General features: G+C 44.2%; 1 protein-coding gene across 2 annotated transcripts in view; it reads right to left on the reverse strand.

Annotated features, from left to right (window-relative positions):
* Window positions 1-8,206, reverse strand: part of pcdh17 (protocadherin 17) — a 56,647-nt gene extending 48,441 nt beyond the window's left edge. Inside the window, exons 1-2 of one of the 2 annotated variants that reach the window (XM_062381304.1) lie at window positions 7,448-8,206; window positions 4,130-6,710 (exon numbers count right to left, since the gene is read on the reverse strand). In XM_062381304.1, the coding sequence (XP_062237288.1) occupies window positions 4,130-6,406 (2,277 nt within the window). In that variant the 5' untranslated portion in view covers window positions 6,407-6,710; window positions 7,448-8,206. Of the gene's footprint in view, window positions 1-3,919; window positions 6,711-7,447 lie in introns of both variants that reach the window. The other variant, XM_062381296.1, reaches the window with a different exon arrangement.
* Window positions 8,207-24,654: the final 16,448 nt, after the last annotated feature.

Here is a 24,654-nt window from a genome sequence, read left to right on the forward strand (position 1 = left end):
GTCTGACTTCACTTCCTCTCAGTTGCATCTATCATAGGAGCTTGGGGGAGATGAAGAAAAATAAAACTGCCTATTAATAATTCAGAATTTCAGCGTGTAGTGTTATGTACAGTAGCAGCCGGTTTATTTGAGGAAATATGAAGATACGCCCTCAGGCGGGCTGATTCTTTTATTTCTTTTATGTACTGGCAAGCTCAAATAAAACAAATGTGGCCTAGTGGCCCAGAAGAACTCAGCTGAGGGACACAAGTACATAAATTACAAATGGCTTCTTGAACTGTCCCTCATTCCTATAGATGACTGTTTGTGCATCGAGCTGCCGAGCGGCTCAGTCCTGTGAGCGAGTGAGCTCCGGTACATACAGGTTTACAACAAACTCATTCTATAGAAAGCTCCAGAGTGAAGTTATCTAAAGATGAAGAGAGAGAGAGAGAGAGAGAGAAATGAAATAAAGAGCACTTTTCTATTCATTGCCTCAGTGGCCACTCAAGTGTGGGAGCAATTTCAATACAATATACAGCACAGGCTTTGATAAGACTTTTCAGGAGAATCCTTAAAAACAGCACAAGCAGGGTTACATTTGCATCTGTGTGATGTGTGTGTGTGTGTGTGTGTGTGTGTGTGTGTTTGTGTGTGAGTGTGTGTGTGCATGTGTGTGTCTGTGTGTTTGGAGGAAGGGTGTTTCAAGGTTCGGACAAATGCAAGATTGTCACGCTCATAAAAAGAGAGGGGCTCTGTCACGGAGCCTGCCAGCTAAAGGCTTAAATCACATGCCTGGAATACACAATGACGTTCCACCCACACAGACACACACACACGTGTACACACACACACACACACACACAATATGCCTAAATTATGCAGAGTAAGACCATTCCTGGAAGCATCCATTTTCAACATCTGCTCCAGCTACATTGTTGGCATGCATATCCACAACCTAAAGAGATCAAAGGAGTAACTTCATTGTGTGCCGCACTGAATGATCACAGTCACACCTCCTAACTGTTTTTTTTTTTCTCCCCCAGCATCCTTTGAATTTGCTGAATAGGTTTATGGCTGCCAGTCATTTTTAGAAAGACCTTGGTTTATTGTAAATTCTTACATGATCTGTCAGAATCTGCCAGGTTTTCTAGCAAATTTTAAATAATTCATCATAGATTCACTGCTTTCGTGGCAAATTCACCAATTGTCATTCAAAGCAGCTGTAACAAAATGCTGTCAGGCAGGCGACTACAGACAAAGATATCCTATGTTCCTTGTTACATATTTATGCCAGACATATTTCATTAGAGCCGTACGATTCTCTTCATCAAGTGACAATGTCGAGTCAGCAGAGACAGGTGCCCCTTTTCTCCTTGACACCCACATCCCAATGCCACCTCACACAAGGCAGAATGCCGCCACCTAAAGGCAGCTTTTATAGCCATTCACAATCCAATAAGCCTCTGTACCTCATGCATCTTATTAACACGGATGGTGTCTCACCAAGACAGGATTCTGTTTAATTAGAGTTTCATGGTGAATCTAATTATAACACTCAAAACTTATCAAAACAAATCAATACGATTAATCAGGGAGCCCATTTAAAAGTAATGACACAGGAGTCTTTCGATGTTTGGCAACAATGGGGACAGCTTCTGAAACAGGCAGGAAGAAAGCACCGGTGGAACTTATAAGCCAGTCAGTGGGCCGTAGTCACAGTGGCACAGCTGCTGAGGCTGAACATAATGTGGGACAAAATCCTAAAATGTATTCAAGGCAGAGTGGGCTCACTCTTTGGAGAGAATTACTGAAATCCTTTCTTCCTGAGCATTGAGGAATTTTGCAGCCGATTGGTTTTAACCTTGATTCCACACTAAGTAATTCCCTTCAACGCCTTAAGCGGAATTAGGCATCATTACGTATCATCCATCTCCTTATCCCAGGAATTCTCTTTACAAATGAAATGAAACTCTCCACTGGGCCGGGTGCTGGCACGGTGGTGACAATGATAAGGCCAGCGGAGCTCGGCTGATATGTTCATATTATTCCCCTTTCCCTGTCGGCCGGTGTACCACTATAAAACATCATCAGAGGCCAGCAGCAGTGTGGAGAGAGACTGGGAGTTGCATGCAGCTACAGCAGCACTACCGGGTACAGATGAAGACAGCAGCACTAAGGTACTCGTCTGAAACTGAATGAGCAGGCGATATGCTCTCCTGCTTTATCCATCTCTTTATTTATTTTTCCCATTCAACCTCGCTCCCTGTGGCACCTGTAGTGACAGATGGGCTGGACGGCCTTGGGATCGATGGAAGGGGAATTCTGTCTTTGTTTCATGACATTTTTCCCATAGCTGCTCTCCTCCGACTCAGGTTACTTACTGTCCACACACATGCAGAGAGGAGGAGGCAGAGGCATGGGCGAGGGGGGAAAGTGATACGCCTCTGTACAGCTTCTGAAGAAACTTAATGCCTCAGGCCAGCTTCCTCTACACAGGTTTCTGTTGAATAATACAATAGAGCACCCTGCACGCCTGATGCGTCGAGGGGACCCTCTGTAAACAAGACACTAAGGAATGTGTTGTAGCTGCTTGTTTTCCCTTTGACAGTCTGAAAGGGGGGAGAGGAAATAAGTGCACGAAATGGGTGTGCAGCAACCTCACACGGTCTAATTCATCATCACTACATTAGCACAGAAACAGTCTGCATAATGGACCAGCAATTACTCTGTCCCTCTGATTAGGAAGCCTTAACGGTCTTTGTGCTGACCCTTGCCCTATGCAGCTGGCTCATAATAGAAACAGGGCTGAGGCTGAGAGTGGGAACAACAGGCATTGGCCTTCCTCCCCGGTGGGAACACATCACATCCGATCACAGTCATCGTCACATTCACGGCCAGCGCAAATAGCAGGATCGAAAACGCCAGAGCTCACTAGAGAAACTAATAGTTACCGTGTAAAGAATCCTCCAAAGGCTATTGACAGTAGGTAATAACATTAAAACTCACAGAAACTATTGCTTCTATCAAATAATATTAGGAGCGTAAATTGCTCTATTTGTCAACAACTGGTAAATTTCAGGAAAAGAGGCCCCTTTCCTACCACTGCCCATTGTCCCCAGTGTCCGTACCACCATCTTAAGCAGGCCTTAATCCTCGTCTGACACGACAGACTTTTAATGAGCTTAAGGCCAAAGACACAGAGAAGTTATCACGTTAGAGGCTTATACACCCAAGTACTTCTTATAAAAGCGTATAAAGTAGCCGTGAAAATAAGTAGTCTTTGCTAATCTCTAGGAATTAAAACCCGTAGCATTAACCACAAAGAACTGTCGAATATCTGACGACTGACAGGATGTTCAAAAAAACGGTAAACAGCAAAACAAGCAGGTGTCACTGTTTGGACCAAGTTAACTGTCATGATATGACATTGTAGCTGTAACAATAAATATGTACAGGTATTTTAATACAAAATGCAGGTAAGTAGATTTTCAGAGACAAACTTGTTATTGAAATAGAACATGCAACATGGGATAATTGGATGGTATCAAATGGAACTGCCGCAGGGCTAAACTCTTTCTTCCACGGGAATTAAATGACAGTGATTGAGTGATCTATGAGAGATTTCCACAGGAAAACTGATTTAAAAAGGAGACTGTTGTGACATATTTCAAACACCACTGATTTGTGTTGATGTCACTAGCTGTGTTCTGTGATAGCACCAGAATGAGTGTTTAATCCTTCTAATGCTCCCCCCCTCCCCTTCCTTCACTTCTCTCTGTGCTGCTGGGCTTCTCTGTCTCTGCCTGTCCTTGTCTTCTTTTTCTTTCATTAAAAAAGGGGGAGGGGAAGGGGGGGGTAATGTTGATATAGGAAATGGGACCTTTCTGAAGGTTGTGACGGTGAAAACGGTGAAGGAGAACACTGCAATTTCTCTTACCTGTATGATGGACATGCGGTTAGTAGGTGTGTCTGTAGTGCTGGTGACTGGGCCTGTGAAGCTGGTGTGGCATCCCACGTGGCCTTGGGGCACGCCGATGTTATTGGCAGTGGGCTTGAGGTACATGACCTCTGACCGTGGTGAGCTGAGTGGCAGGCGTGTCTGGTAGTCAAAGTACATGGGTGAGGTGGCCAAGGAAGGGCTGCTTACCACGTTCATCACATTCATGGCATCCCGCTCCTCCACCTCGCTCTGCACCAGCATGATGTCGTTCTTGTTAATCTTCTTCTTCTTGCCTTTTCCGAGTTGAGGGTGCGAGTATTCGGCAATGCGGCAGTTATAGGTGCGGATCTCCTTGTTTTCCCGCTTGCACTTGATGGCTATGGTCACCATGGCCGCCAGGAGCATGATGGATACAATACTTAGAGTTACTATAAGAGGCAGGGACATGTCCCAGTTCTGATTGTCCTTTGTGCGAGGCAGTCCATCAGGAGGACGTCCGTTGGAGGCCTTGACGATGAGCCTGGCGGCGGCAGTGAGAGTCGGCTTGCCGTGGTCTGACACTCGGATGATCAGCTCCACAATGGGGCTGACGTCGTCCCAAAATGGGTGGGCTGTTCGAACGTCCCCAGACACCGGGTCGATCTCAAAGAGGTGCTCCTCATTGCCATCTGAGATCTCGTAGGTCAGCCTCCCGCTCTCGCCGTAGTCATTATCCACTGCCCTTACTGTGGTGACTATGTAGCCGACGCCAACATTACGCGGCACGTGGATCTCAGCTGTGTCGTTCAGGAGCAACGGCAGCACTATGACTGGGATGTTGTCATTGACGTCCAGAATGCTGATGCGCACCGTCGCGTTGCTCTCCAGATGCGGAGATCCTGCATCTCTAGCGAGGACCTTGAAGTCAAAATACTTGACCTGCTCGTAGTTAAAAGATCTCACAGCGTAGATGGCTCCATTCGCAGCATTCACATTAACATACGTGTTGACATCACCCCCGCTCACGTTGGAGTTGAGTATACTGTAGTACACGGTGCCATTCTGGCCAAGGTCTGGGTCGTGTGCCAGAACGGAGCCCAGGTACTCCCCAGGGATGTTGTTCTCAGGAATCTGAAGAAGGTACACTGACTTGGTGAAGCGAGGGACATTGTCGTTCTCATCCAGAATCTTTACAGTGAAGGATTTTGTTGAGTTTAAAGGAGGGAGGCCGTTGTCTTTGGCCACAATGGTGACATTGTACTCATCCTGCACCTCTCTGTCCAAGGGCCTGTCTGTCACCACTGTATAGAAGTTATCATAGTTCTCCTCAAGTTTAAACGGGACGTTACCCAGCACTCTGCATTGAAGTTGCCCATTCCTGCCAGAGTCCTTGTCTGTGACACGGACCAGAGCGATGACAGTGGCCGGGGGTGCTGCCTCGCTGATGGCTCCCTGTCTCACAGACACAAAGCCTATATATGGCCAGTTGTCATTCCTGTCTAGCACTTTAACAGTGACTTTACAATGGCCCGGGATTGGATTGGGACCGAGATCCTTTGCCTGAATGTCAATCTCGATAACAGGGCTCTCTTCGTAGTCAATTTCACCCTGAATCTTTATGACCCCTGTTCTGGAATCTATGGAGAAGAGCTCCCGGATCCTCTCGGGGGCATAGCCACTAAAAGAATAGACTACTTGTCCGTTGTTGCCCTCATCAGGATCCGTGGCATTTAAATCGATCAGGACTTTACCAGGAGATGAATTTTCAGGAATTTCCACGACATACGAGGGCTGATCAAACACGGGGCTGTTATCATTTGAATCAATTACTTTGACATTTATCTGCATGGTACCTGATCTGGGATATTCCCCCCCATCGGTGGCTGACAAAATCAGGGTGTGATGGCTTCGTTCTTCTCTGTCCAACGGTCGTTGAATAACTAATTCTGGGAATTTTGTCCCATCCCCGCGGGCTTTTACCTCCAAGGAAAAAAGATTGTAGTCATCACGGGTTATTTGATACGTTTTCAGGCCATTTTCTCCTGCATCTGGATCATGTGCGCTGGTCAGGGGAAAGCGCGTCCCAGGCACAGCATTTTCTGAAATGTCAATATCAATCTGATCAGAGGGGAAATTGGGCGAGTTGTCATTAATGTCCTGAATATCTATTTTGATCATGCAGATCTCTTTGTCATTGGCAAAAACCTCCATTGATAGCTGGCACTTGGGGTTTCTCTTGCACAATGTTTCCCTGTCGATGCGCTGCTTGGTGTACAGCAGTCCACTTTGGGGGTCCACATCGATGAGATGCGGGGCTGAATTCTCCAGCACCCGAAAGTTGGCTTTTTTACCCGGTCCAGTCTGATCGAGTCCGAGTCTGGCATCTTTGGCAATGTTCCCAATCACTGTCCCCGGACCCTGTTCCTCTGGGACAGAGTAATTCAAGTTTTTCAATGTCAGGGCTTGAGCCCATAACAGGAGGAAAAAGAAAACAGAAAGATACATCCCTAAAAGCTGCGATAGGCTAAGAGGTGCTGTGTTTAAGCTTCCTTTGACCTGTTGATATTTTCTTCAAATTTGGTATTTCTGTTATCCAGGCTGAAGAAGAGAGTTCTGTTCATGGTGCGAGACCTTGGCATTTGTCTTTGTGGATTGTCTTTGCCCTGTCTCTCTCTTCCTCTGCCTCCTCGAGCAATCTGTGGTGCTGAACACCTAATTTATATTCAGCTGAGCGTCCAGACTCATCTGAGCAGTAATCGCGATCCAGTCTCCGAACAGAATAGTCATTGTCAGTGATCGCTCATAGCACCTAAAAAGGAAAACAGAAAAAAATAAATGTTTAGATAACGCATAGCTGTCAATTAGTCACCCAAATAAAAACTGTCAGCCACACGAGCCATTGTGCCGAGGAGCTATCCGATCCACCGCTGAGCCAAAAATGAAACAGGGCTCATGTGTAATTCATCTCTACAATTATGGGAGAAGCTTGTCAATTAGTTAACCTTGGGAAGACACCAGGCGCAGCCCCGATACGTGGGGAAATAATGATTCCCCTTGAAGCTTATCCACCACATGTATCATTGTAAACACAAGAATGCAGTTTTTCTCTTTCCTCTGTATCAAATGTGCAATGCAACGACCTGACCCTGACCTGACAATGGCCCATTCACACCTTCAGGGGAACGCTGACTGACGCCGTAATAGGACAACTTTAATAATATGGTAACACGGCATGCGTTTAACTGAGGGGCCCATTGTGGTGGCGATTTGAATAAGTGTGTATTAAATGAGCCTCTTACAAGCGTTAACAAATCCGCATAATCCGGATTTTTCAAATGAGCCTTAAAAAAGAAAAATAGAGAAATGAGCTGCCAGCGTCTCGGCACGGTCCTGTAATTCTCTCCCGTGTCTCCTCGGAGGAAGCTGTTGCACGCGTATGGACAGGGATGGTTGAGAAATAAAGAAATACGAATAATTTGGGGGGGAAAAGAGCACGCAACAGATAAACAGGGAGATTTGAATTAAAAGAACATGATTTAAACTTACCCCGAAAAAAAAGGAAACTGATGCAATAGTCCCAGAAAATAGAGCAGATTCGGGAAAATGTCAAATAAAAACAGTCAGTTCCAGCGAGGGTTCAGGGAGAGTTTCATCCCCTGAACACTTCGATGTGGGTTCCCACCTCCTCTGTGCAGAGCAGAGAGAGGAGAGGGAGAGAGAGGAGAGGACAATCCACACGCAGGCTACAGTGCAGGCGGCGCAGAGAGAAAATGAGAAGAAGGGAAGAAAAAAAGAAAAGTGCTCCAGAAAAGTATGACTGTAATGTCAATGAGCTGAAGTCCTCTCCGCTGCGTGATTAGGATGCAGCGGATCGCCCTGCGCCTGCAGTGACTCACCGCTCTCCAGGAAGGAAAAGTGTTCGGAGAAATACCGAATGAGCAGAAGAAGGAGAAGAAGATGAAGAAGAAGAAGAGGGGAAATCCAGATGTGCTGCAAGATCCAAAGTGTTTAAAAGCCAACCGGTGCCAAACATCGCTGAGGGACTGTTCCCTTTAGTGGCGTTGTGTCCTTGTGCTCCGTCCTCAATCAAAGTCCACACAGACGCACACACGCACAGATATATAGAGAGACAGCTGCTGTTGATGAAGAGGAAGAGGAAGAGGAGTAGGTGATGGTCAGAGCCGCATTCTGCCACAAGTCTCCGTCCAGATGTCAGCGCGCGGACAAAAAGGTGGATTCTCTCGGCTGCGTTACGCACAGGTCGCTATTCAGTATTCTGTGCGCGTGTCGCGGGCTCTGAGCACATTGAGCGCTTCCTCTCACTGACTCAACTCCGGACACCGCATGGTGCATTAAACATTGTCGCTGCTCCTCCGGCAGCCAATGGGCGCGAGGAGGAGGGCAGAGAGGGAGGGATTCAAACGCCGCTTCTTCTTTTTTGGAACACGCGCCGGAGATGATTGGTGGCTCGCAGTTCAAGCCCAGTGGCTGCGTCGGTTTTATTTTTTTCAAATATCACACTTCATTGTTGTTTACCCCCCCCCCCCCCCCAAAAAAAAATAAAAAAAATAACGGAACGGAAAACGTGCGTTGAATGCTGTGCGCCACGAGGGGACGTGGAGAGAGAGGCAGAGGGAGAGAGAGGGAGAGGGTGAGAGAGAGGGGTGGGGGGGAGCAGGGAGAAGGGGCCAGGCTGAGGTGATTCAAAAAATGTCGGTTAAGTAATTTATCTAGAAGACAGACACACACACTCACTCACACACACACACACACACACACACACACACAGTCGGAGGAATAAACTGAACTTAGTGCGTGTGTGTTCTCCACATTTCATTCTGACGCTCATGTGCGTAAGTGTACGGAGAAAAAACGAGAGTAGTTTAAAAGAGAGCATGTTGAATAGACAACTTATATACTTTCACACACATATATGTGTGTTTGTGTGTCTTTGTGTGTTTGTGTGTGTGTGTGTGTTATGACTCATGTACACCTATCTATCTGTCTATCTATAGCTATCTGTCTGTTTATATTAGGATCATGACTAAGGACTATGTTTGTTTTAATGTTCCACACGTTCATTTCCTCACTGGAGTGGACTTTACACAGTGTATTTGAACTCACCTTTTAGAGTGTCATAAATCCCCCATACCTATATAGTTAATATCTTTACTTTACCGTAATACTACATAGAAAGTTTCACATATAGAAAACTATGAGAAGCAGCAACGATTCAATGGAACATTAGTATTCATTTATGTCTGGCCAGGCTGACACTGGGTGAGAGGTGGAGTACACACCATGGACAGGTCGCCAGTGTACCTCACACACACACACACAAACAACCATTCACACTTATGGACGATTTTGTGCAAAAATTAAGGACTGTGGCAGGAAGTGGGAGTACCCTGAGAAAACTCACACAGAGAGACCCTCTCATCACTGGGCCACCCCCGTTTTACCACTTTAACAGAGGAACAGAAAAAAGAGTGAGCAGGAAAACACACTGGACGGACATCTTGTGCATGAAAAACAATATAGAAATAATAGAAAAACAAACCTGGCCATAACAGTATCGCTTATTACTGAACCTCAGTCTCACATATATCTGTATTAATCAGCTTTTAAAAAAAAATATGACTTCTTTGATATCCATTAAAGATCCGATCACGACCCCTGTCTAACTTCACTCTGACTCTGTCATAGAGCTGCAGTTCCGTGCCCTTCATTCGCTATTGCAATTTCAACATGTCAGCTTTGTTCAGTTTAATCTTGTAGTCCATTCATGTATAAGCATGGGTCTCAACCTCACTGACTTTGCCACTGACCTTTCTCTGACAGGAGGGAGTGACAAGAAGTGTCAGAATCATTCGTTAGCCGGACGGCGACTGAAGCTCATTATGAAACAGCAGGTTTGATGTACTAATGTCAAGATGTTGATAACCGATGAAGGTAAATGTCACATCACTGTTCCATCTGCATACTGTGAGAGCGTGTGTGTGTGTGTCTGTGTGGGTGGGCGTGTGCCTGCAGTGTGCATGCACGTGTGCGGTCCTACGTCTGTTCGAATGTGGTGCATATTCCCTCACCGTGTCCTCTGTAGTTTTCAGCATATGTGTGGACATTCCCAGAATTGTAAATTTGAAGACAAATTACTGAGGAGCAATAAGCCCAATTTTAGTTTTTTCAGAGTGATTTTCCAAATGTGATTAGCAGCATGTCTGGAGAATAATTAGAATATAATTCAGGCTGCTTTTGTGTGAGGCTGAATTATCCATTTTTCTCAGAACCGCATTGTTCCCACCACAGGTTTTGATAATTTGTCCAAATAACGTGTTTCCTCCCTCTCCGGGGCTGAAATGCTACACACTGAGCTTAAACAATGCCTGGAAAATCACCTGCCTTGATGAAATGTCACCAGCGCTGCCAGAGATAAACCCAGCCATTAGCAGCTTTCTTCATTAGCCCAATTAAATGGCCCTCAGGAAACGCACTGACAGAAAGCGTATTTGGAAGTGGCGGCTGGTGAACGGCTGCATTAAAACACAATTTCGTAAATTAAATTTCAATCTAATGGCGATGGCCTTTTCTTCAGGTGGTAATAAGAGCGCGAGGGCCTCTTCCTGCCTACGCTATTTAGCCAGTTTTTGAATTCTTCTTCCTCCTTTTCTTACACTTGTTGATTTCACTTCTATTTCAAGTCATTAAAGATGATCTACAGCTGCTTTCCGACATGCACTGAAGTCCAGGCGGCGGGGGGGGGGTCCAAGTCTGTTGCTCCTGACATGTTCCACTAGTGATCCTGCAGGCCCCAGGTCAAATATTCAGAAAACGTTTGTCAAATGACCTCGAAGTGAAAAGAAATCAAAAAAGAATCCAAACATCTCAGGATTAAGAAGAGGTGCCATACACGTAGAAGACGCTGGCGAAGAAGTAAACAATGATTTACGAGCTTTGTGTGGCAGCCGACACACAATCTCCTGCTACGTTCCTGATAAGTGAAATGAGTTTGTGGACATTTCCCAAACTCCAAGTTTTGGGACACTTCATGGAGTTCATGTCTGAGACCGGGCTTCAGGGCACGATCACACATATGCAGCAGTGGTGATCCCTTCATTTCCAATCTGAGCGAGCAAGGGAGGAAAATAAAACATATTGCATCCCGTGATGAAGCAGTTCCGCAGCACGGCTCAGCGTGCAGTTAAACTGTGATGAACTTTGACCTGTTCACGTCCCTGTGATCGCTCCCTAAGAGTTAGCCGCTTTTCTCTACAACCTCAAAGGTGGAGCACACTTTAAGACGCAGGGAGCAAACTGTCACCTCTGGTACGGATCCACTTTATCTGCACGTTGTCGTCTCCCACATACACTCTCCCGTGTTGTCTTCTGAATCTGTGCCTCGTCTTCTTCGCACTGTTCTGCTGCACTCTTCATTAGAGGGAGAGAGGGGGGTGTTAGGATCTTCTTGTTTACTTCACTTTGCTGTGGATCAGCCGTAGAGAGCAGCAGGAAAAAAGCTGGTTCCCAACACAGCTTGGGTAACTCTTAGTCTTTGCCTGTGATAGTATGAAAGATAGGATAGAAGCACTGAGGATATTTGTGAGGAGATGTGTCTCTTTCATTCTTGAAAGATCCTCGCCCCTCTGTAACCTCACATCAGTTGCATGGCACGTACATGATGCCAGCTGCACAAAGCTATTATTATCTCTTTTTACAGGTGACCTGGGTTTGACACTACGTACTGTAAGACGGCTCAACCTGCATTTGACCCTATATTTAAAGGTTTATCACTATTGTTCTGTAGTTCACACAATGTAATGCCAAACCGTAGAATTAAACTGAATTCTAAAGGATGACTTAAGACTGGGATGAAGCTATTTGTCTTTCTGTTGCTCTTCTCTTGCTGTCTCTCTAAATGTCATGTTTTTAACGCTTTTTCCAACTGTAAAATAAAGTTTCAACGTGGTTGGAATAAACTAGTTTGAATAAAGTGTTGCGAAAAATCATCACCAGAAGTACACAACGAATCTGGACAGGTGGATAACGAGGCCCACTGTAAGACAGTCTCTCATCAAAGGTATCCATGGTGTTGCACTTGGTATTTATGGAAGTAGTTTTCTGGGGAATTAAAAAAGTATTTATAAGATCAAGTACTTTATTGATTCTGCATCAATTTTATTTCTAAATGGGACCATAACTCAAAATGAGCATAACGTTGTATCGAGGAAGACTTCAAATCAGTGATCGTGACCATAAGCTACGCGAAAAAAAATTATGTGAAATGTCTAAAACCTTTAAAGAACCAAATCAGGAGAATGACTGGAAATCCGAGTCGGTTAATACATTGGCTTATTCAAATGGAGTGCCAGTGCATTTTTAACCTGCTTCACTTTGTCAGACCGAAAGTGGTTTAATGGAGATAAAAAACGATGCGCATGGTCAGGATTTACAGTTTGAGCAATGGGAATGTATCTCTACCTTCCCTATGCAGCCCTTCTGTCTTTCCTTATAGTGTCTATCTGTCTTTTTAAATTCACCTCTATGCTGATGTCTCTTCCATTGGCTGCAGATAATGAATATGGAGGTTATTGGACAGGATGAATGTGTTAAACGGTCAAGCACCACCTGCATCTGTCTGCTTGTCTGTTTCTGTTTGTCTGCCAGTGTGAATGTCCACTGTTTGCACCTTCCAAGAAATATATTTCCCCGATCAGGGCTCACTGTGTGACTGATTCTGCCTCAGCCCAGCGTGCACACTGTTTGGACTCTGAGCCATTATCCAGTTCGGCCCGGCAGGTGTCGGGCATGATCATGGATTTCCTCAGTGAAAAGACTTGTTTTAATTTTGTGAGAGATTTATACGGTAATTTTGTCAGCCACCGTTTTTTCCACGAGCATATTGCACGGATGGGCTGTACTACTGGCTGCCTTAAATAGGAGTCATTGAGCTGGATGCACACATTAGTGCTCTCAGGATGCTCTTAGTGAAAATGTCTTCGCCTCTGATAGGACATGCACGAGAGATGAATTGCAACCGTCTCCTATAGCTTCTTAGCATCACCTAGTGCTCATAAAGAGCCAAATCACGCTCGTCCTGCTGAGACTGGACACAGGAAATTGATGCGTTGATGAAAAGCATGCCAATGAATATACCTACAGAATGTCGTCCTTTCACCTTGAAGAACAAATAATTACCTTTGCTCTCGCCTGCATGCTGAGACGAGGCAGTGAGAGCAACATCTCCCCTTTAAAATGTTTGCACATACCACGTTGGGCGTGAGCTAACATCCAGTGCAGAGCAGTTCAAAGCGAGATGTCAAGTATCTTTGCTCGTCTCCGATCAGGGAGGTTTTTCATAATCCAATCTATTAATCAAATAGCAAATGCACTTGGGTGTGTCGGTCTTAAAATGACGTGTGTTGTGGTGTATTGATGGTTTACGCTATCTTGAGGGAGTAGAAAACGCGGCTGCACAGTGGGCCGAGACCCTGTTTCCTCTGCAGTGAAGCATTGTTACCACCTGGAAAATCTTCCATTCTAATGGAAGTATGCCAAAGTTTAAAATCACCAGGCTTTTAAAGCAGATAGAGGATGGCTTGTTGCACGTTTCACCCAAAACACAACCGTGATGAATTAAGATTGATTTGGACACACCCTGAATTCACATGTTGTACTGGTGATGGAGAGCTTAAGATGATTAAGATGATTAAGATGCATTTATTTGTCCCAAACACATGCACAGACATGCAAAGGCACACTCATGCAGGTAGGGAAATTTAATCTCTGCTTTTGACCCATCTGGTGCAGAACACACAGAGCAGTGAGCGACCATGTGCCGATCTCGGGGAGCAGATGTTTGGGGAGTAAGGTGCCTTGCTCAGGGGCACTAGACAGGGTAGGGAGACTCTTGGACTTTTGGACAGATCAATCTTTGTGAGACGAACCTGGGGACCAAAGTTTCTGCCACTAGACATTTCAAAAAGTTTCCAAACCTGCACAACAAATGAACAATTTACGCCTCCCACTGTGTGATGCTTTTGTTTATTAAAGGTTCAGTGTGAACGATTTATAGTGGTCCCCCCCTTCCAAACATGAGAGAGAACCTGTGGTAGCCTTCAGTTGTCATATAAACATTTTAAGTCGTGCATGTTTATTTTGTCCAGTCTGGGCTACTGGGAAAAACATGGCAGCCCCCGTAGAGAGGACCCGCTCCTGATGTAAATATAAAGTATTTAAATATAAAGGGCCCATTCGAGGGTAAAGAAAACAAATATCTCTCTAATTTAGTTCAAACACACTGATAAAAACATCATTTCATATTCCATTTCTGCTAATAGATCCCTGTCACATTAATCCTCCACACTGAACCTTTAATATGAGAGAGATTAATTAAAGCAGCAAACACAAGTGTTTATTAGGCAGCGTACAGGGCTCACTAAAGTGACAGCGGAGCCCTCCTGAGAAACAATACCAACCCAATAGCTTTTCATCAGCACTTATCTTGTCGTCTTTTTCCTATCAGCCTTGCAATGTAAAACTGCTCAGTCTGATAACATGACATTTGCCAATTTGTTGCTTCATACAATTTCATCATTACTACAGTAAAGATATTGACGGTGACACCCCATTCAACTTAATTGTACATTCTATGACTGACTTAAAAAATAATTCAGATAAAAACAGATGTGAAAAGATATGCATGTACATGTTTGTATTTGTATGTGTGCCGACAAAATCATTGGATGGAGTGCAATGCAACAGGTGCTGGTAGAAGTCCAATGCTTAAAGGTGGGAAAGCAACATATTGTCTCAATCTGGAACCATCTGCTCAGGTAACAACAGAGGTGTGATACACAAGTGCATGCATTCCAAGAAACAAATTATAGAAGGCAAAACTAATTTCAGATTGTCGACATCTGAATTCAGTTGTGTGCATGGAATTTACAGTAGAACCCATTTATCCTTACGTCCACCACATGTGAATTCCCTGTTGTTTTCAGAATCACTGAAGGATGGGCAGCAGCACCACAAGCAAAGCAGCTTGACTGATACGTTATATTAAAACCTGGACTAAAATGTATGATTTAACACTTATTACATTAGATTAATAAAACTGCCGAAGTTGAAGCTCATGCAGGACCTTTCCACACGTGAGGAGTGCAGCACGAAATGTTCTCGAAGCAACCTTTAACCACCAAATCTAAACATGTCAAATATCATCACTTTATTTTATTATTTATTCGCCTCACTTTTTTCCTTGTAATGTCTGTACTCTACTAGCTTTCTATGTCCAAAGCCCGCTGTGATTCATCCAGTTAATACGTTTGTACAATAAAAGACAGAAATAAGAACATGGACTACTTTGCATCGAAATAGGTCAAGTGATTTTCTACCGAGGAGATAGAATCATATGGGTCACTGCATTATTTCTGGAAAACCTGAAAGAACGAGTGTTGTAGGATTGTTGAAAATTATCCCACCAATTTTATATAGGTGACCTAGTAGGGTGTCTATATTTGTCTTAACATTGGGCGACTTACACTTGGAGCCAGCGGGTTTCTAACTCTTTAACACCTCATCTCACCTCAGCTGGACTTCACTGGCTCCCTGATGCTTAGGCACACGTCTGGCAAGTTTTAGTCTGCAGTAGCTTGCCTCGCATTTAGACCTTGTTTTTAGGCATTTGTGTTTAATGAGTCTCTGTCAAGTCTCGTATCAAACAACTAATTTTAATCAACTCCCGCATGAATTCTTAATTGTTACATTTCCCTCAACAACACATACCGAGACTGCGAAAAACAGGATTTGAAAATGTCCTCTCTATGTGTTATCTTCACTTGGACTTAACTCGGCCAGCTCACTTTGTCTTGTCCGAGGCGGTTTCTACCCTGGGGACAGTTCTGGTCTCACCCACTGCAGCTGAGCCTCTCTGTCCTCTTTCTCTCTCTCTCTCTCTCTGTCTCGCCCCTCCTCTCCTCAGGTGCTATCTCCTCCTCTCAGGGTGCACTACACCCACCACTCCTCCTTCTGTCCCCCCTCGTCCTGTTCCCTCTCCCTGCCCTCTGCCTCCGTCACCCTGTTGCGAACAGGTGTATCTGTCTCTCTCCTGATGGGTTTATTACTCTGAAGTGTCTCCGCCGTCCCCCCGAACCCCCCGCCTCCTAATACGCTTAGGCCTCGCGGCTTATGTCAGTCAGAGTGGGTGGTCTGATAACGCTCCACTTGATCAAGCCGTCCACATCAAGGTCCATCTGGTCCGCAGTCCCATCCGTCGGCTTGTGTGACAGGGAGCAGACACACAGACAGACAAACACCCACACAGAGTAACCTTCTCCCTCCCATTAAAGGTGATGGGAGTGACACTGCTGCGTGGCACCACTGTGACCAGCTCCTCAGACCCCGGGAACATCTCGAAACTTTTTTTTCCCCGGTGAACTTGTATGTAGATTAATTCCGAGTGACTCAGCGTGGTTCCTTCAACACATCGAGCTGCAGGGCTTTCAAGAGGAATCGGGAGGAAGTCGATGGAATATAAAAGAGTCAATTCTTTGTTCGCTCTATATGAAAAGCTTTTATAACGATTCAAATGTACAAGAAATTATTAACAATAATGCACGGATGAGGCATGGATAATGCATGGATGCACGCATGAAGCCACATTAGCATTCAGTTGGAGTCCAGCTCTGGTCTGGCCTCATCTCTTGTGGGAAATATCTGCATCTTTAGACGCTAAATAAGTAACTGTGTTTACAAGCTGGTCTGCTGTTTGAGCTGCTGAGAGATGAAGCGATAGATTGTAATGGGTGGTGGGGCGGCACAGTGGTACAGTGGCTCACAGCAGGAAGGTTCCCCCGATTAGAACCCTGATTCTGCAAGAGGTCTTTCTGTGTGCGTGTGGGTGTTTTTTTTTTCCTCAGGTACAACACTCATGCAGATTGTAGGTCAGGAGACTCTTGAGTTAATGTGAGTGTACATGGTTGTATGTTGACACTGTGATGGATTGGCGACCTGTCCAGCTTGTACCCCGCCTCTCACCCATTTGATGGCTCCAGCTCCCCCAGTGCACCTCTAAAGAATAAACAGTGTAGAAAAAGGATGGAGGGATTGTGGGGTTAATATTGTGTGTAAAATCTCAAAATGCCTGACATTAAAGTCATACATCTGTGAGAAATCAATAAGAAAAAGTGGTGTTCTTTTGTCAAGGAACCACCTGCAGCGGATGATTTAACTGTGAGGAAATACCTGGCCTTTAGTCCAGCTACGTTTGAATGGGCGACTGACAATAAATGCACAGCCCAGGTACAAGTGATAAAGTGAAGATTTATCAGGGATGCGAGGGTTGTGGCAGGCGAAGGCTGAGGGCAGAGAGGGAGTGGCGGGGTGCGGGACGGAGCCAAAGAGGGCTGAGCTGTGAGCGGGGCTGGATGTCTGGCCAGGCGGCAGGGGACTGAGCTGAGGGGAGCAGACTGATGAGGTGTGTGGGGGGGGGGTGGGGGACTGGTGGTGATGAGCTGCTTATGGAGACGTGGGCTGTGTGACGAGCGAGGCAGGCGGAGAGCGGGGAGCAAACAGGCAAACGCGAGGCGATCCTGCAGTTCAAGGACACGGAGGTCACTTAGAGGAAAATTACAAATCTCATTGGAATTACCAGGAGACAGAGCGGATGAGATCTCTGCATCTGTCCACGGCTGTGTACTTCCTTTTGCACAAGACGGCACATGTTTGGGATTTCAATCTCAGTTAGAATTCATGAATTTATTATAATGTCAATATAAAACTAACTAATGACTTTAGCTCCTTTTTTCACTGGTAAAAAAAAGACATTTTACCATTAACATCTGGTTTTTGTTTGCGATGGGAATGAACACGATCGGCTTTCACTCCCCCGGTCAAATGACTTTGCAGCAGACACAGGTTTTAATCAGCTATGGCTCCGATAGGCAGTGATGGAAACATGACAACCGGGCAACCGCGTTAATTTGGTAGATCGGCGATGTGAGAGAGCAGCTCTGTCTCTCGTTTGTGCCGTGGAACATGACGTGTGTACCAAGGGCAAAATAACAAAACAAAACTCAATGGCAATGGGAAGTTGTTTGAGTTAATTGTTTATTTAACTTGTTTACCCAAATAGTAATTTTTAAAAAACTGCATACATCTGCTCATTTTGTAACAGCAGTACTGACTTGATATCTCTTAAATTTGACTACCTCAAGTTTTTCTTGTCAGGAATTCAGAGTTTTTCTTTCCACTCCTTTTTCCTTTTTGCTTAAAATGGCCTTAATACGCCACTATACAGTACTAAGCAGTAAAGTTCACTTTTCCCTCAACATGACCAACCCCTTTTACATTGCACATTGTCATTTGATCCTTGTCATTCCAATGAATATAACAATATTGTTTCCGGATGCAAATACGATGCACTCACAACACCATATAAATAACTAATGTAAAAATAGAGGGTGTAGATTAGAGCCAGAAGAGATCATGAGACTCAGGCATCCGGATGGTTCACCCTCTTTCTCATCCTCAGAACACATGTAGTGAGTAATCCACAGAGGCTTCACGCTCAGGCGATACAGGAGGTAAACTTTTCCTGCTTCCCGTCAACCTCCCACCCTTCGTCCCATCTTGTCTCTCGTTCACTCTCACCTCTGCACCCTTTCCCCCCCCCCCCCTCCCTCCCTCCTCTACATGCAAACACACGCCTACCTCCCCCAGCACCATCACCTTCCGCCCCAGGAGATATCTAAGGGGGTTGAATGCAAAACAAAGGCTCCATCCCCGTCCCTGAGAGCAGCACCTGATTCCCTCGGAGCTGCGAGCAAGGCTTTGTAGACTCTCGCAGGCCTTGAAGTGTGCACGCGGGTTGTGTTCATCATCAGTGGATGTACACAACAGCAGGAGACAGTCTTTTGACTCTGGAGTGCCTACAGGTGTTGCTCACGTTGGCGTTTTACATGCAAAGTAACACGAGGCCGAGGCAGCCGCGTTCCCAACATGTCCCGGAATCATCAGAGCTATTTACGGTGTCATTTGCCGCAGCCAAAGCCACTTTGCACTCCCTGGAGAGGAATTGGCTGAGGACTACCGGCTTGCTTACGGTGATATGTTGCATTCAAATTACACCATTTCCATCATCAATTTCCACTGTTTGCTTTATACCATACCTACTGTCAGGTAGTCCATGGCAACCACACATTTCTTTCCTCCTGTCCTTGCAGAGGACGAACCCGGCTTCTAGTCAGTCTGATGAATGTGTTTTCCTCTTGTTTACTACAGAGGGAGATTCATCAAAGACTTTTTACCTGAATGTGTATAATTTAAGTGTTTAATTTAAGAAGGTTCGAGCTTCCCTGACACTCTGAAAGGATCAGGGAGGGAAACACATTAGCACCATCTAGTGGTGAGTTCAGATGAGCCTTTCTGTCCCAGTGCATGATGACTGACAGCTTTTAGTTTTCTATCCATCTATCTATCTATCTATCTATCTATCTATCTATCTATCTATCTATCTATCTATCTATCTATCCCTATTTCTATCTATCCATCGAGCTATCTTTCTATCATTCCATCCATCTATCCATCTATCTATACTTCCATCTATCCATCTATCCCTTTTTCTATCTATCATCTATCTATCTTTCTATCTTTCTATCTATCTATCCATCTGTCCATCTGTCCATCTATCCATCTATCCATCTTTCCATCCATCTATCCATCTATGTATCCATCTATCCATCCAGCTATCCATCTTTTCATCTATATTGTAACACGTTGTCATCCTGACTTGCTGATCAAGTGCTCTGGTTAGCACAAATCTCAATCTAGAGCTAATTAAACAGACATATTGGATTCTTAATGTCAGGCAAATTATGAATCCACTTCGAGCATGTTCGTGTAATTAACTCTAAATGTATCCTTTTTCAATCCCCCCCCCCCCCTTTACCTGTAAGAAAGCACCAGTGCTACATTCTGTATATAATACATCAGCCCATTTGCCGATTTAGAGCACAAATAGGCCTTGCTTATGAAAGTCACGAACCCATCGGCAGTCCGTGTAAATCAAAGGCATCAGTGTGCATTAAACAGCCTTTCTATGCACCGGGGATGGCACACTGTTCTCGCCCTGTGATCTGCGCAGGTTTTCTGATTTGTGTCACAAATAATGATGGAGATGTTTTTTCATGCCTAAAATGGGATTCTAATTCAATATGAGAGGTGCATGGATATAATTAGGTGGTGTGTCTGTTAGAGATGAAAGCACCCCCTGCCAAAAAAATAAATATAAACTCATAAATATCCGTCACCTATGCCTGATTTCTTTTCCATCAAGATTCCTGAATCATCTCTGACAAGCTAACACAAAAATCCTGAATCCCTACCAAAATGTAATTAACTTTTCCTTGACCTGCGCCGCTGCCTTCCACCAGGTTGCGTACTAATCCGTCCGGTCGTTTTTTCGTAATCCTGCTGTAAAACAAACAAGTAAAATAAAACGTCTGAAGAAAAAAAACAAACATAAAAACATAACTTTCTTAGCATAGGTAATAATATGATGAGAAATAACAATGTGTTAAGAAATGTCAGTCTTCTTTCAGTTTCTTGTGGTGAAGGTCGGGCTTTAATAGTTTGCGGTCATTCGTAGAGAGAAGAAGGAAAAACCTTCAACACAACCACAATGCAACAAAGAGAAATATCATGTTACTCAATAGCTGGAAATCTACTTAAGTTGCCTTGAATAGTTCTTTTATTTTTTCACTTCAGTCTTCTGCAACATAAAAGTGGAGGAGTGAATGGTGTTTTGTTGGATTAGAAAAAACAAATCAACCTTCAAATAGAGTTCTGTATTACGTATGTGACGGAGGAGGGGGAAGAGCCAAATCTGAAGTAGCTCCAAGTGGATTTTTATTTTTAAAGTCAGCGTTGGCCATCACACCAACAGGAGGCACAGAGTTAAGTCCAATTCTTGGTCTGTGAACTTTAATTAATCAGGGGAGAGGAGGAGGAAGAAATGCAGATAATTAGCTGGTAGCAAAATCTGGTATAAATCACCTCTTCTCCTTTGAGATGTAAGTTTTGTGCATTGTCCTTTAATAAGGAGAGAAAATATACATATATATATCTTTTCATACACAAAACAAGCTGAGAGTGTTGCCTAATAATAAATATAATAATAATACATTTAATTTGTTGGGACACTTTACGTCAAATGTAAAAGAACATCGTCTCTATACAATCAAAGCTTCTCTGAAGAGGTGAGTTAAGGAATTTGAAAAGGAGAGCGTTCCAGAGGACGGGGGCAGAGGAGGAGGCTCTGTCACCCCACGTCTGAGGCTTGGTCCTGTGTGGTACGGAGAGGAGGGCGAGGAATTTGAATTGAATGCACCGAGGGAGCAGGAGGCAGCGGGGGTTTCTGGGGGGGGGGGGGGGGGGGGGGGCAAGGGTGATGAAGTCCCGGGAGCATGGGAGAGCATACGAGCAGCACATATCCGGACGGACTGAAGTTTATCGAGGACCTTGGAAGGTGTGCCGTGGAGAATGCTTCAGGCATTGGTCAGGGTCAACCTTCATTTCATAAAACCACGATTCTTTCAGTTTATTCATTTATCCACATTCTAATTATTATCTCTTATTACTTACTGTTCCTCCGTGGTGTTGACCTTGAGGTTTGAACTGGCTGGACTTATCACTAAACATTGTTTTTACCTGTTGCCTGAAACAGAACTACCTCCCTTAGTGATTCTTGAGTTCATCTCTCAACCGACTGCCACTGATCCCAGAGGTTGTGTAACGTTGTCATGTTGGATGAAGTGTTTACATTTTGCAAAAGGTAATGACTTTGTTGCCTGTGCAGCCTCCTGCCTCTTCTATCTGCACTGGGTTCCTTAATGCATTTATTCATTCATTTCCCACACATTCAACAGAAAAGAAGAAGTTTCAGTCGACCCCGACCTCATGTTCGTGCAAACACTCACACCGATCTGTGTTTATATTCTTGTTATCATGATAATAACGATTCTTCTCTCTTCAGGAGAAAATGCATATGTGGCGTCACAAAACATCTTGAGCTCAGTATCGGTGATTGGGCAAGAAAAGAATAAAACCTGTCTTCCATTTTCAGTTGTGCATTTGTGTTTCCGCTCCCTGGATCGGAGGCATGGTGAATGTTGATGATAAGATGAAAATTAATAAGGTAAGCAGTTAATTAATATTGCACCAGCGGTACCGACAGAGAATGATAATCAGAGGTGGAGAAAGAGGAGACACCATCGGAGGTTTCTTTTAACGGCTTAGGGTTACAAGACCAAGATTTAACCATGGCCTCGAGCTCTGGAGGTTCGACCCCAAACAAGACTGGCATGAAGCAGAACACAAACTTCTATCAAACAGCCCCTGTATGAGGACACCTTTAAATCAGCTGGATCAGATTTGTATATGGATCTTCACCTAATCAGACACGTTCATAGACATCAGTCCGAAACATATATACGGGAGAAATAGATGGAAATATGAAAAAACGCCTCTCATGTTGTTAAAGAAAGTTAAAGAAAGACCACATGTTAATGGATTCTCTCTCTGCCCAAAACAGTCGATTTTGCATAATCCTGCTGACAAACCAACAGAAAGGAATACAAATATAACGTCCCTGTCTGAGGTAAATTCTCACTCGCACTGCTCTCTAACATACTGTAGCAACCAGGCAGCCGCTTTGATTTCTGGATTCACAGTCTCTTATGAAAATAATCTTACTGGGCTTTTACTCTGAAAGTACTCTGCCGATGGGAGACTTTCATTTGCTGTAACATCGTTAATGTAAGGACACATTTCTGAGTATGAGAATGAGAGCAGCACATTGGCAGCACAATAAATTCAAAGGCCAAAGGACTTTTAAGGACAAAACTGAAATTGTTGAGTGTTTTTCCAAACCCATTTTAGTCCATTTCCTTTTCTTTTTCTAGCAGGATAGTTTTATCTTTGAGTTATCTCGGGCTGGAACACGTATATATTCCCCCGTTATCAGTGCTTTTCAGTGCTCCACCTTTTCAATCTTTAAGGTGAACGCAGGTGATGGCAGAAGGAGGATGGCACAAAACAATAACATGCACTTTGCAGCAGATGGTCCATTTTCGGAGAGATGCAGTTCTCTGGTAATCAAAAGTCAACATTATTTCCAGAGACAAGAATTTGATGAATAAAGTACGAGATTTTTGGCAAATATAAAAATTTATAAAAGTGTAATTTAATGATCACGCCTTGAATAATGATAATTACACTTGTTTCTTTTGATTGACAAAACGTTCATGTCTTTTTTTTGAACAGTTTTATGTGTTTTGGTGATTGCTCAGAATTTGACTAACCTATAAAACATTTTTAGATATTAGATCCAAAATCTGAGCTCGGTCCCTCCTCGCGCTCGGCAGACTCTTGTGGAGCGTTTATAGGTTTCCTTGTTGACTTTTTGAAAATCCTAAAAGGTTCTTCTTGAGTTTTTTTTGTGTGTTGATCTTTTCTCTGCTTCTGTCTCCTCTAAAGGTCTGCCAGACAGTTCCTTAGCAACTGCAAACACATTTTAACCCTCAGCAGCACCATTCCCTTGCACTCCCTCCACGGCATCTCCGTTTCCCCGGGTCTTCTGCAAAACAGGCAGAAATTAAGTCTCCTCCTTGATGTTGGAGCGTAATGCGAGCAGCCGCGTGACCGCCGGATACCACCGTGGTTTCACAGAACAAAGCCCGAGGAGGTGAACACGTGTGACCCTTTTTTTTTTTCTTTTTTTTTTTTTATCAATTCCCTTTGCCTTGGTTAATACTACCACCTACAATCTCCAGCGCTTCTCATTAAAGGGCACTTCCCATTAGTGTGAGTCAGTCCTTCAGGGTCTCCGGCTACAAGTCTTGGGTATTGATTATCCCGCCTCTTCTATTTTCCCCATTGTCTAATTAATATTCCTGAAACGAGACAGGCAAAAACCCAAACATAACATCGAAGCTACTCGGAGAAGAACAGTTTGGCTAGGCCCGGGATCGTCAATGTCTACAGGATCAAACTGCAGCTAATTGAGATAACAATCTGGGTTAAAGAGACGGAGCTGAAGTGGCTTCTTTGCATGAACGTTTCCCGTCGCTCGATTCATCGCGACCACAGATGCTTCTGAGCACAAATCCAGAAATACCGTGCACAGATGGTCTCCAAAGCGAATCGCAGCGAGGCAGCCTCAGGTTGGTGCCAGGAGAATTTTATAATGATCAAATAGTGCAAAGCCTATAGGTTTCACACCTTAACCGAAATATCTGATGTTTGCAGACTGCCACACGTTCTGAATACATATTACCCTTGTTTAAAACAAGTAGTCATTACATTTACAAGTCCGGCTATTCAGTAAAACATTGATTTAATACTGCACGACCACATTGATACCCAGTTTTTGCCCACATTTCGGAATCTCACGCTCTTAAAAAAACTCCAATGCTCAAATCCTCAGTTGCTGTTCACCAGTTATTGGATTGGAGACTTTGGCCTCACTTTATCCAGCTGCCATTTCAGGTGTTTTCTGTTTATGTAAGTCAAGTCACTATTTACCACCATTTCTGAGCACAGTCAGTCCACAACAGATGAGAAAAGAGCACACACAAACACACACACACACACACACACACACACACACACTCTCCATTACTGGTCCGTATTTTAAGAGGTTCAATACAAGTGCAAACTCAATATCCCAGTCTGAAGTGAATGGGTTTATATGATAG

This window comes from Platichthys flesus, chromosome 1 (genome assembly GCF_949316205.1).
Source record: "Platichthys flesus chromosome 1, fPlaFle2.1, whole genome shotgun sequence".
NCBI lineage: Eukaryota > Metazoa > Chordata > Actinopteri > Pleuronectiformes > Pleuronectidae > Platichthys > Platichthys flesus.